The sequence below is a fragment of the Trichechus manatus genome, unplaced genomic scaffold (genome assembly GCF_000243295.1).
Source record: "Trichechus manatus latirostris isolate Lorelei unplaced genomic scaffold, TriManLat1.0 scaffold00001, whole genome shotgun sequence".
NCBI lineage: Eukaryota > Metazoa > Chordata > Mammalia > Sirenia > Trichechidae > Trichechus > Trichechus manatus.
The window spans coordinates 25,962,476-25,976,300 of record NW_004443937.1 but is presented as its reverse complement, the minus strand read 5'-3'; the positions used below and the strand labels follow the sequence as shown (position 1 = coordinate 25,976,300).

General features: G+C 39.5%; 1 protein-coding gene across 5 annotated transcripts in view; it reads left to right on the top strand.

The window, feature by feature from the left end:
* SETD2 (SET domain containing 2, histone lysine methyltransferase) overlaps positions 1–13,825 on the top strand; it is a 141,756-nt gene that overhangs the window by 113,400 nt on the left and 14,531 nt on the right. For all 5 annotated transcript variants that reach the window (XM_004368467.2, XM_023726410.1, XM_023726414.1 and 2 more), the window contains 2 exons: positions 1,126–1,265; positions 8,822–8,933. In XM_004368467.2, the coding sequence (XP_004368524.1) occupies positions 1,126–1,265; positions 8,822–8,933 (252 nt within the window). The remainder of the gene's footprint in view (positions 1–1,125; positions 1,266–8,821; positions 8,934–13,825) is intronic.

Below are 13,825 nucleotides of genomic sequence, written 5' to 3'. Positions count from 1 at the left end.
TGATGGTGGCTTTAGACAATAGGAGTAAAAAGATCGTATGTGAAACAGTTGGGGAATAAGACACTGTGCTTCAAGCAGGCATTTGAGTGGTTGGGCTTTTCTAGGCACTTTGAATACAAATATGAATAAGATTCCATTGCTATCCTTAGAAGCTGACATATTAATAAGAGAGATGAGGGTCACAATAATACTAAAAGTAGTCAGAGTTTAGTATTATGAAAGGTAAAGAATAAAGTATTTGAGGAGGGAAAGAATCATTCTTTGGTGAAGGAAGGATTAATAATTTAGCAAATAATGAATGATTTGGAATATTCTTAAGTGACAAAGTAGCTTAGGGAAAAGAGGTCACTTTATAGGCCAGATAAAGGACTAGGGAATGGAAGAAGTGGAACTTAAGCTGGGCCAAAAAAAAACAGCTAAGCAGAGTAGTGATGAAGGGGAGTATGCACAAATCAAGGATGCTTGCAGGCCTGTATAGGACTAAAAGTGGGCACATTTTATCTAAGTCTGGAGTCTTGGGTTCCTCTTTCAACTACCTGGGCAAAGGTAAAGCTGAAAAGAGTATTCTGCATTAATTGGCTTGTGTAAAAGGAAAAATTAAGTGTCTGTATCCTTACAGGGATTCCAAGGTTTTTATGTTTTTCAAAATTTGACATTAGATTTTTTAAAATATAATTATGAAATTTCGGATATACAGAAAAGCGAATAAAAAATATAATGGATAAATGTTAATATTCTGTCATGTTTGCTTTTCCAATGTTTTTTTAAAAAGACAGGGATATATCTAAAGCCCACTCAGCTAATCAGTGTCCTAAAGTTGGTATATGCCGTTCAGTGGTTTTTTAAAAAGGTTGAAAAATAATTACTCTAGATAATGTGCTCCTGAATATTTTTTAATGTGATATCATAGGTGGCGGACTTGAAGCCAACTGTCAAATTTCTGATATAAAAGCTGTTCATATGCACTACCTCTTTGATCATTTCCCAAACTGTACCTTTCTTTTAACTTTTTTTTAACAGGAGATAGGTGTGTATTTTTGCACTTTGCTTGCTAATTGTTTGTCCTAATCATCCAGATGAAAAGAAATGTCACTGATCAAAACTTACATGTGTGTGTTTTTTAAGCCTGAAATGGTTGTGACAAATAATCTCCTGGATTTGCCACCTCCTTCTCCTCCCAAACCAAAAACCATCGTCTTACCTCCCAACTGGAAGACAGCCCGAGATCCTGAAGGGAAGATTTATTACTACCATGTCATCACAAGGTAAGAGGGGCTGTGTGGGTACTCCCAAGTTCTGCTTTCACTTGGTCAAAGAAGCTGCCAAAATAAAGGTTTGGTTATAGACTTGTCATCATTGGCTGTCCACTGTGCTTGAGGGCTGCTAGATTTCCAGAATCACATCTTAAATGTATGTCAGATCTTAGGCTTTTGTCTTTTTTAGACATTTTGGGGTGTATTTTTAATCCACCAAGAAGTGTAAAAAAGTAGTAGTGACTATCTAACATTGTAGATACCATGAGTCGTTGGCAAACTTTTTCTGTAAAGATCAAATAGTAAACGTTTTCAGTTTTGCTCACCATACAGTCTCTGTGGTAACTACTTAACCCTCTGCTGTTGTTTTGCAAAAGCAGGCATAGACAGTACATAACAAATGGGCATGACTGTGTTTCAATACAACTTTATTTACAAAAACAGGTTGGCCGAATTTGGTCCATGGGCCACAATAGTTTGATGACTTCTGAATATAAAAATAAAACCCAGTTTGTCATTTTTTTAGATCTTTTTTTGGTGACAGCACCTCTTTTTCAAATTAAAAATAGCTAGGGTGGCTCTGAATAGCTAAAGTAATATTGAAAGAGAAGAATTAAGTAGGAGGACTCACACTTCCTGATTCTAAAACATATTATACAGCTGCAGTAATCAAAATAGCCTGGTACTGGTATAATAGACACATAGACCATTGGAATAAAATTGAGAGTCCACATATCTGTGGTCAGCTGATTTTTGACTAGGGTGCTAAGTCCATTGAATGGGGAAAGAAGAGTCTCTTCAATAAAAGATGTTGAGAAAATTGGATTTCCACATGCAGAAAAGTGTAACAGGATATACATGCCTCACACCATACACAAAAATAAATTCCAAATGGATTAAAGACCTAAATATGAAAACTAAAACCATAGAAGTTTTAGAAGAAAATGCAGGGGTAACACTATCTGGCCTAGCTTTTAATAATTGATTATGTAATATAATAAAGCACAGACAGCAAATGACAAAATAAACAAATGGGACCTCATAAAAATTTTAAAACTTTCGTTCATCAAAAGACTTTACCCAAAAAGTGAAAACACAAGCTACAGACTGGGAGAATATCTTCGAAAACCGTATGTTGTTGTTCTTTGGTGCCACATTCCAACTCATAGTGACCCCATGAACAACAGAACAAAACACTGCTCGGTCCTGCGCCATCCTCACAATTGTTGTTGTGCTTGAGCCCATTGTTGCAGCCACTGTGTCAGTCCATCTCACTAAGGGTCTTCCTCTTTTTTGCTGACCCTGTAGTTTACCAAGCATGATGTCCTTCTCCAGGGACTGATCTCTCCTAACAACATGTTAAAAGTATGTAAGATGTAGTCTCTCCATCCTTGCTTCTAAGGAGCATTCTGGTTATACTTCTTCCAAGACAGACCTGTTCGTTCTTTTCGCGGTCCATGGTACATTCAGTATTCTTCGCCAGCACCACAATTCAAAGACATCAGTTCTTCTTCGGTCTTCCTTATTAATTGTCCAGCTTTCGCATGCATATGAGGCGATTGAAAACACCATGGTTTGGATCAGTCGCACCTTAGTCTTCAAGGTGACATCTTTGCTTTTCAACACTTTAAAGAGGTCTTCTGCAGCAGATTTGTCCAGTGCAATGCATCTTTTGATTTCTTGACTGCTGCTTTCTTGGATGTTGATTATGGATCCAAGTAAAATGAAATCCTTGACAATTTCAGTCTTTCCTCCATTTATCATGGTGTTGCTTATTGGTCCAGTTGTGAGGATTTTTGTTTTCTTTATGTTGAGGTATAATCCATACTGAAGGCTGTGGTCTGTGATCTTCATCAGTAAGTGCTTCAAGTCCTCTTCACTTTCAGCAAGCAAGGTTGTGTATATCTGTATAACGCAGGTTGTTAATGAATCTTCCTCCAATCTCGATGCCCCATTCTTCTTCATCTAGTCCAGCTTCTCGGATTATTTGCTCAGCATACAGATTGAATAGGTATGGTGAAAGGATACAGCCCTGACACACACCTTTCTGACTTTTAACCACGAAGTATCCCCTTGTTCTATTCAAACGACTGCCTGTTGATCTGTGTCCAGGTTCCTCACGAGCACAATTAAGTGTTCTGGAATTCTCATTCTTCGCAATGTTATCCATAATTTGTTATGATTGACACAATCGAATGCCTTAGCATATTCCATAAAACACAGGTAAACATCTTTCTGGTCTTCTCTGCTTTCAGCCAGGATCCATCTGACATCAGCAATGATATCCCTGGTTCCACGTCCTCTTCTGAATCTGGCCTGAATTTCTGGCAGTTCCCTGTAGATACACTGCTGCAGCCACTTTTGAATGATCTTCAACAAAATTTTACTTGTGCGTGATATTAATGATATTGTTCAATAATTTCCACATTCAGTTGGATCACCGTTTTTGGGAATAGGCATAAATATGGATCTCTTCCAGTCAGTTGGCCAGGTAGCTATCCTCCAGATTTCTTGGCATAGATGACTGATCACTTCCAGCGCTGCATCTGTTTGTTGAAACATCTCGATTGATACTCTGTCAATTCCTGGAGCCTTGTTTTTTTGCCTGTGCCTTCAGTGCAGCTTGGACTTCTTCCTTCAGTACCATCAGTTGCTGATCATATGCTACCTCTTGAAATGGCTGAACGTCGAGACCACTTCTTTTTGGTATAACGACTCTGTGTATTCCTTCCATCTTCTTTTGATGGGCTTCCTGCGTTGTTTAATATTTTCCCCATAGAGTCCTTCACTATTGCAACTCAAGGCTTGAATTTTTTTTTTCAGAAACCATATATCTGATAAAAGTCTAATAACCAAAATATATATAAAACTTAGATAACAACAAAAAGACAACCTAATCATAAAATTGGCTAAGGATTTGAATAGACATTTTACCAAAGAGGATATTCATATGGCCTCCAAACACATGAAAAGATGCTTAACGTCATTAGCCATCAGAGAGATGCAAATCAAAACCACAATGAGATACTATTCCACACCCACTAGTATGGCTAGGAGCCTGATGGTGCAGGGGTTAAGAGCTCCGCTGCTGACCAAAAGGTCGACAGTTCAAATCCACCAGCCACTCCTTGGAAACCCTATGGGGCAGTTCTACTTTGTCCTGTAGGGTCGTTGTGAGTCGGAATCGACTCAGCAGCAGTGGGTTGTTTTAGGATGGCTAAGATTAAAAACACACACACACACAGAAAAAGACAACTATTGGTGCGGATGCAGTGAAATTGGAACCCTTATCCATTGCTGGTGAGGATGCAAAATGGTACAGCCCTTGTGGAAAACAGTGCGGCGGTTCCTCAAAAAACTAAAAATAGAACCACCATATGACCCAGCAATTCTACTCCTAGGTATTTACCCAAAAGACTTGAAAACAGAGACTCATAAACAGAGACTTGTGCACTGATGTTCATTGCAGCACTATCACAATAGCCAAAAAGTGGAAACAACCTAAATGTCCATCAGTGGATGAATGGATAAACAAAATGTGGTACATGCATAGAATGGAATACTACTCAGCCAGTAATAGAAATGAAGTCTTGATACATGCTGCAATGTGGATGGAACTTGACGACATGAAGTAAGTCGATCACAAAAGGACAAATACTCTATGACCCACTTACATAAAAAGAACAAGAACAGACAAATGTATAGACACTGAAGTTTATTAATAGTTACCAGGGGTGGGGAGAAGGGAAAAAGGGGAAGTTATTGCTTATGGAGTACTGAGTTTTGGTTTACAGTGATGGAAAAATTACATTGATTATGGGTAAGATTGCACAGCCAGTTAATGTAATTGCTGTCAGTAAGTTGTACATCTGTTAAAAGTTGAATTGGCAAAAAATAAAAAGAGAAAATAGCTAGATTGTTTTTTCTGACAAAATTATTCATGCTTATTGTAGAAGACAAAGTAGAAGAGTACTAAGAAGGAATTATAAATTCTGGGAACACCACAAGCCCAAAACAACTCACTTAACATTTTTTTGAAAAATATAGCCAGATTTATATGGGTGTATGTACTTTCTCTGTGTGCAGGCACTCATGGGTATAATCTTATGTAAATTGTTAGGGTGCATGTTTTTTAATCTGCTTTATTTAATTTTATAGTACTTCCTGTATCAATTAATATGGAACTAAGTTATTTTTAATACTTGCTTATACTCTTTTGCAGGGATTGACAGACTGTGTCCATGAGCCATTGGTTTTGCAAATAAAATTTTATTAGAACATAGCCACACTTACTCATTTACCTGTTGTCTATGGCAGCTTTCAAACTACATTGGCAGAGTTGAGTAGTTGGGACAAAGATCAGTGGCCCACAAAATGAAAAATGTTTACAATCTGGTCCTTTACAGAGAAGGTTTGCCAACCCTTATTCTGTTGTATAGCTATATCAAATTTTATTTAACCCACCCCTGATGGATGCACCTTCACTATTTTACATGTAACTATAACCCTGTACTGAACATTCTTAGGGACACTAATCTTATTACTTTCTTAGAGTCTTAGAAGTTGGTCAAAGGTGATACATATTGATAAACATATAATTGGTAAATTTTGTCATCTTACCATTAAAAAAATTGGTTTATACCAATTTAGACTCCCGCAAAAAGTGTAGAAAAATATCAGTTCTTTAAATCTCAGAAGTATCATAGGGGAGAAACCTTATTTTCATTTCCAGTTCTTTTATTGTTGAGATGGAACTTCTTCATTAGATAGTTGGCCATGTGTATCTTTTGTGAATTGCTTGTTTGGGGCATTTATCTATTTTCTCTTGGCTTTGTCAGATCTATTTATCAAGGATATTGCATATGTTTTTATTTGTAATGTCTTGTGACATAAAGAAGTTTAAAATTTTCATACAGTCGAATATCTTCCCTTTGTGATTTCTGCTTAGAAAGAAACCTTCCTGTCTCCCATAAAAATACCTTTATAAACAAGCTTTCAGTATGTTGCTTACTGAATGTAGTGATTTTAAAAACTTCTGCGTTTGCAGATTTAACCAGAACTTTGTTTTTTCAACCCCAAAGCAAGGTTTTAAATATACTATCATTCTTCCAAGAGTGAGAAAACAAAAAAGATTGTATTTCTTATTTATATATGTATCTTTCCCCCTTTTTTCTGGATTTTCCTTAACCAGCACCTAGGGGCAGACAATAATCTGTTCATTTTCCATAATAAAATCCACAGCTGCTTGTGATTCTTTCATTACAGTAGAAATCTTGAGCCCTCTTTTAAATTAGTTCCATAGGTCAGAGATGAGCCTCTCTTCGCAATCATCTATAAAACTAATTTTGAGTGTCTTTAATTTTGCTGGCTAAATGATATGGTGGGAAAGCCGAAGACTGTAATGGCGAGATTGACATGCAGGTTATGTCCAAAGCTTTCTCACATTTTAAGTGACTCTTGTCGTAGCATTCGCAGTGACTGCTGACTTCAGACACCTAAACTCTCTTACTTCACAGATCTAGCTTACTTTTTTTTTTTAAACCTTTGTCTCCTTATTTTCAAAACAAGTGTAAACTTTCAATTAGTTCATATGGCTGAGCCCTTCTTTTTGCAATCAGTTGAGAATCTTTTTAGCAGAGGGCATACTTTTTTTAAAATTGTTGTAAAATATATATATATATATAACACATTTGCCAATTCAACATTTCACATGTACAATTTAGTAACACAAATTAATCATGTTGTGTAACCATCGCCAGTGTCTGTTGCCACATTTCCCATCACCATAAACAGAAACTCAGTGCTTCCTAAACAATGACTCCCCCATTCCCATCCTCTGGCCCTTAGTAACCAGTAATAAACTTTGGTCTCTATACTTTTGCCTATTCTAGATATTTCATATAAGTGAAATCAGATAATATTTGTCCTTTTGTGATTGACTTACTTCACTCAGCATAACGTTTTCAAGGTACATCCATGGTATAGCATATATCAGGATTTCGTTTATCTTTATGGCTGAGTAGTATTCCATTGTATGTATTTACCACATTTTGTTTATCCATTCATCTGTTGATGGATGTTTAGTTGTTTCTTTCTCCCTTTTAGCTATTGTGAATAGTACTGCAGTGAATATTGGTGTACATGTATCTGTTTGTGTCACTGCTTTCAGGTCTCTTGGGTATATACTTAGGAGTGGAATTGCTGGGTCATATGGTAGTTCTATGCTCTATGCTTAATTTTTTTTTTTTTAAATTGTGTTTTAGGTGAAAGTTTATAGTGCAGGTTAGTTTCTCATTCAAAAATTTATACATAAATTGTTTTGTGACGTTGGTTGCAATCCCTGCAATGTGTCAGCAGCCTCCCCCTTGCCCTTTACACCCCGGGTTCCCCATATCCGTTCATCCAGGTTTCTATGTTTTAACTTTTTTAACACAACAGCTGTACCATTTTGCATTCCCACCAGCAGTGGATAAGGGTTCCAGTTTCTCCACATGCTCATCAACATTTGTTCTTTTCCTTTTGTTTTGTTTTGTTTTTTAATCTAACCATCCCATTGGGGGTAACCCAATCAAACCAAACCCATTGCCGTTGAGTTGGTTTCAACTCATAGCGACCCTATAGGACAGAGTAGAGATGTCCCATAGAGTTTCCAGGGAGCACCTGGTGGATTTGAACTGCTGACCTTTTGGTTAGCTGCTGTAGCACTTAACCACTACGCCACCAGGGTTTCCATTGGGGGTAAAGTGGTATCTCATTCTGGTTTTTGATTTACATCTCTGTAGTAACAAATGATGTTGAATATCTTTTCATGTCCTTGTTGGCTATGTGTATATCTTCTTTTGTGAAATGTCTATTCATATCCCTTGCCCGTTTTTTGATTGGGTCATTTGTCTTTTTGTTAAGTTGTAGGAGTTCTTTATATAGTCTAGATATTAACCCTTATCCTATGTATGGTTCCCCCAAATTTACTCCCTGTCTGTAGATTGTCTCTTCACTTTGTTGTTAAAGAAGGCACAAGTTTTTAACCTGAATATCTATTCCACGTTGTCAGTCATTAAACTAAAGAGGCAGAACTATGAAAAGAAAGACTCCTAAAGCAAGGGGCAGTTTTTGCACATGCTCAAAGATTGCAAGGGGTGCATTGTGATTTATTTTGCCCCAAGTGCATGCTAGGTGCAATCACTGTTGATCTCTTCATCTGCAGAGAGGTGGTATAGGCAGGCACCTATTCCATGTACTTTTTAGGCTTTGCTGAATTCTCTTTTCGAGGACATTAAAAGCCAGGTGAGAGACAGGCAAGATGTTTGGTTTTACTGCCCTCATTGACACCCAGCCAGTATTCTTACATCACTGAAGAAATGTAGTGCCAAACAAAGAGAGAATATGTCTCTGGGCTAGAATTATTGCTGCTGGGAAGATACCAAAAGAATGTCCCTGTTTCATGAAACTGACTTGTTTTATCTCATTGCATTTTGGATTTTGTGTTGTTTCTGTATGAGCAGAGACACCTATGCCCGGGTTCTCTGTTTCCTGGCCATGACAGCATGGCTGTTCTTACTTCCTTCTAGGCAGACTCAGTGGGATCCTCCTACTTGGGAAAGCCCGGGAGATGATGCCAGCCTTGAGCATGAAGCTGAGATGGACCTAGGAACCCCAACTTATGACGAAAACCCCATGAAGGTGAGTGTGGCTTAAAAGCATGTTTCCTGATAATTTGGGATTCTCTGTATGCTGTCATTCTGTAACACTGGTAGCCACATAGTCTTGGGATTCTTTTTTCTTTATTGTTTTGAAAAATTACTTATGTAATAAATATTTGATGAGGAGGGAGTGTACATCCACAAAATGTGGAAATATGCTATGTGGAAAAAAAATACCACTTCTTTTTCAGCTGCCCTCCTTTGATCCTACTTTCCTCTCTGGAGGTAAATACTGTTAACCTTTTAGTGCAGGTTTTCTACCAGGGACATTTGCCCCTTGGGGGATATTTGGTAATGTTTAGAGACATTCTTAGTTGTTAACAACTGCAAGAATACTACTAGCATTTAATGCTTAGAGGCCAGGTGTAAAAAACAGCTTGGAAGAGGCATCTGACCTCCTCTAACTTCACAAAAGGGAAGGAGAATCAGGAAAACAGCCCAAGACTGATTGCTGTGAGGCAGAGGTCAGACATGCCTCCTCTCTCTGCCATCTTTACTCTGACACCAACTGTCCCTCCTGTGGCACTTTGTTTCTCTGCTGGGTTCAGTAGTTCATTGCAGTGGCTACACAGACCATACTCACAGCTGTGAGGTGTATTAGGGAAGCAACAGGTTACAGTTCAGGTTCAGGAATGCTCAGGATACGGTTCTTTGATCAAGATAGCCTCTTCTCATCTGTGCCCACAGACACACCTCTCTCTCTGGCCCCTTGGCCTCTCAGCCCAGCCTCTGCCCTACGTGGGCAAGTGTTACAAAGCTCTTTTCACTCTGCCGATAAGTGCCCAGAGTTACCCTACTCTGCCAGTAAGCCTTGGGCCCGAAGGTGCTCAACTCTAGCTCTATGGCTTGGCAACCCTAGCTCCACCAAGTGCCCGGAGGCACCTTACTCTGCCAGCAAGCTGCCTGCCTGAAGGAACTCAGCTTTCTGGCTCTGCGGCCAGGAAGCCCATCTTGCCGTCTCCTGCCTCTGCTGTTGCTGTTTCTCTGCCACCGCTTCTCACCATCTTTGGTGTTATAGCTCTCTCTCTCTCTCTCTTAGTTTCCTGGTTCCAGGAGCTTCTCAGCACAGGGATCCTAGGTCCCAAGGACATGCTTCACTTCTGGCTCTTCTTTCTTAGTGGTGGCGAGATCCTCCCTTCTCGCCTCAGGGATGGCTGATTTTAAGTCGAGCAGGATGGCAAAACTGACCAATCCCCTCATTAGGGTTCCATACACCTTATTTGTATGGTCCCACCCCCACAAGGGTGCCATGATCCTTGTTTATATTATTAGCAAGCTATCCAATCCCCTTGGTGGGCCACAAGCACCTCATTTGCATAGCTACACCCAGTCATTTGGCAGGAAGTTACAAAAATTATATCTAGAAGGGCCATATGAAGTAATTTCGCTGCACCGCACCAGGGAAACCACAAAACATCTTTCAATATACAGGTCAGACCCCACAACGAGTTGTCTGGCCCAAAATGTCAATAGTCACAACCTTGCTTTGGTGTCATGTTCTTCTAGACCTTTCTGAGCATTTACAAACACACATAGGTATTTTTCTTTCTTTTTGTTTTTTCTTTACGTTCTAAACACACAAACAGAATCATACTAGTCAAACTCCTTCATAACTTCTTTTAATCTGTCTTAACTCTTTCCTTCTTACATAGATCTGCTGCACTTTTCTTAATGGCTATGTATATGGTTTCTTTTCAAGTATGTTTTAACTCTTAACTGAAGTCTTACTTGGATGGTGTGTTTTAATGTTTTATCATTTTGGGACTGGTGGATCTGGAATGAAGTTAAATTGTCTACATTAAAACTTCACCAAAGGAGTGTGAAACTTCTTTTTTTTTTTTCCTTAAAGATCTGAGCCAGAGATATTTTACCATGGAAATAAAATTTTAGAGCAAAGAAGTAAAGAATCTTCTTCCTCATCTTTCCCTCTGACCTTACAGTAATTGAGATTAAAGGTCATATAAACCAAATACTCAGTGATTGAATTGTAACCATTTTTACCCCTTCCCACTCAGGACTGTGTAAGGATGAGGTGTCTTAAGTGAATTCAGAGACCATACTTTTATAGCCTAAAACCTGGATAGTAATTTTTTTTGAGAATAAGAAGAGGTGCTTTAACTAGTTAAATCTCTGGGGAGAAATGGAAAAAGGGAGAAAGAAGAAAGGAAGGGCTGGAGTGAGGGGGAATTTAAGTGGAAACGAATCCATACCTTCTTTTATATTTTATTCGTTTTGGGAGGGTGGACATGCTTTTCTTTCTTCACCACGTGTTTAGCTAGCATTTGTCAAAAAGATACACACTTAACCACTTCACTCCAGCTATACCTGCCACATTTTGCTTGAATCATTTAGGAATATGTCCAGGATTGTTAAGCAACTGCCATTTAAATTACTTGGAAGCTTAAAAACAAACAAACAGAAAACCTTCACAACTCCTGGTCTACAGACCTCTGTAGGTATATTAGTTGTATCTTTTGAAAAATAAACGAGTTTGAGAAGAAGTCTCTGGTACAGGAATACAGCTGAGCTCTGGGGCCATTTCTGCACAAGGCCAAGCTCGTGGACGCCTTAAAAGTTAAGCAAGAGTCAGTATTTTGGTCTGTGTATATATGGGTTAGGCTTTTCAAAGCAAATGAAAAATGGGCATAAAGTCTATTTTTGCTTATATAGTGCTCAAGGAATCAGCCTTTCTTATATGAAGACCCTTTGCCAGTTGCAAAGTATAAACTTAGAAGTAGGCAGAGGCCAAGTAGAAGGGCATCCTCATGTGCCATGCTGAGCAATTGGACCTCCATTCTCTGGCTAGGTGATGGGAAACCTTTGAAGTGATTTGAGCAGTGATATGATCAAATTTGCCTTTTAGAAGGCTGTCTGGTGGAGAAGATGAACTGGAGGGATTGACTGTGGGGGTGGGGATTCCTAATGAGCTTATTGTAATAGGTCTATTCAGTGTAGTCCCCAGCCTTAGCACTGGGCATCACCTGTTAGAAAAGCAGAATCTCAGGCCACACCCCATAGCTGCTGAATCAGAGTCTGAAGCTAAACAAGGTTCCCAGGCAGTTCACATACATATTAAAGTTTAAGTAATAAGCAGTGCTGTTTATGATTGACTGTAAGAGAAGTATCATTCTAAAAGCTTACTATATACATACCACCCAGAGTGAGTATATTTATCAGGTTGCGCCTTTGACTCCAGCCTCTGCTACCATGGTGTGTGTGTGCGTGCATGTGTGTGCATTGCGGGAGTGGGAGGTTACAAGTACTATAACCAGAAAGGCAGTTAATAGCTTGAATTTTGGATCCAAATACATATTTCACATCAGCACTGATCTAAGATTAATCCTCCTTTTTCATACCTTTTAACTGCTAGATCCCTGGGGCAGTGTGGTTTTTTTTGTTTGTTTTGTTTATCAGACTTTTGAGTTCCTATTCAGTGCTAAGCATTGTACCCAGACCTGGTAATAAAAAAGAAGTATGAGACAAAGTTATTGCTCTCAGGCGCCATAGGAAGGTAAGGTTTGAAAACTACACCCACTCCTTATCAACCACTTATCAACATGGTTAGGTTCCAAAGACCAGGTCGTTATGCAAAAATCAGTGTTATGCTAAATTGGAGGGTTTTTTTTTTTTTTTCTTTCTGTTTTCAGACCATCCATTTGTCTGATTTCTTTTTTATTTAGAAAATATAATCATAGAAATAATAATAGTTAGGATTTACTGATGTGCTTATCACCGTGATGAGTCCAGTTATGGCTTATTCCTCAGTGGAGAAGGAGGCTTGGAGGAGACAAAGCTGGATAAAGCTGGGCTGTGTGACTGGAGGGCCCATGTCTTAAATCACCTCACCTTCCTCCTGTGCTGAGCCAGAGCTTCCCTCACAGAGCCGCCTCCAGGGCTCCACTTCCACCCCTGCAAGGCCTGCGTTCACAATCTGGAAGCCTGTTCTGCCCTCCGGGCCTGGTGCATCTGGCCCTACCAAGGGAGACAGCGGCTTCAGGCCCAGTTCAGCTCACTTCGGGATGTCATTAAACTCGCACACATTTCTTCCAAACACCCTCTAGATGCCTCTTGCTTTCCTCCCTTCCCACCTCACAATAATTTTGAGCTACAGGACCTCAGGCCACACAGGAGCTGGGAGCCCAGAAAAGGTGCCCCGCTGGCTCAATGCTGCCTGTGTGTCCAGGCTGTGGCCATGGAGGAGGATGGCCCCACGTGTCCTCCATGTGGCAACTGGATGTGGTGCAGCAGGAGGGCGCAGGGTAGTGAGGCCTAGCTTCCTGGAGGCCTCCTGGAAACTCTTTCTGAGGGAGGGAACACTTCACAGCAACTGCCCCATGCCCACTGTCTCATTAATGTGCAAAATAGTTGGATGGGATAGCCAGTTTGGTGAGGCTAGAACCTAGGAAGCTAAGAGAATTGAACTATCGTTAGCACTGTGACTATTTCATTCAGCAGCCGTTTCCTGACTGCATACATGGATCAGGCCACATGTTCAATGCTCTTGCCCGTAGGGCCTGGGCCGGGTTCCCTTCATTGATTTATTTTCCATTCCGTGTATGTATGTATGTGTGGGTGTACATGTATAAATGTGTTTATACACACACACACATATAGAAGGAGAAGGAAACTTCACATGTCCTATGCAAGGCTGTAGCTTCTCAACTCCTGCCCTAGAGTTAGTTTATAATAAATAAGTTCACTGAATGCCAAAAAAGCTCGAGTACCGTAAAGTAATATGATATTCACAGTGATGACAGTGGAAAAATATGTGGGTGCGATGATTAGGTTTCAGTGGAAAATTCATCGTTCTAATTTATAATGTAACTGAACATGCCAGAGTGAATTCAAAGTTAGGATTAATGTTTTTTTTTT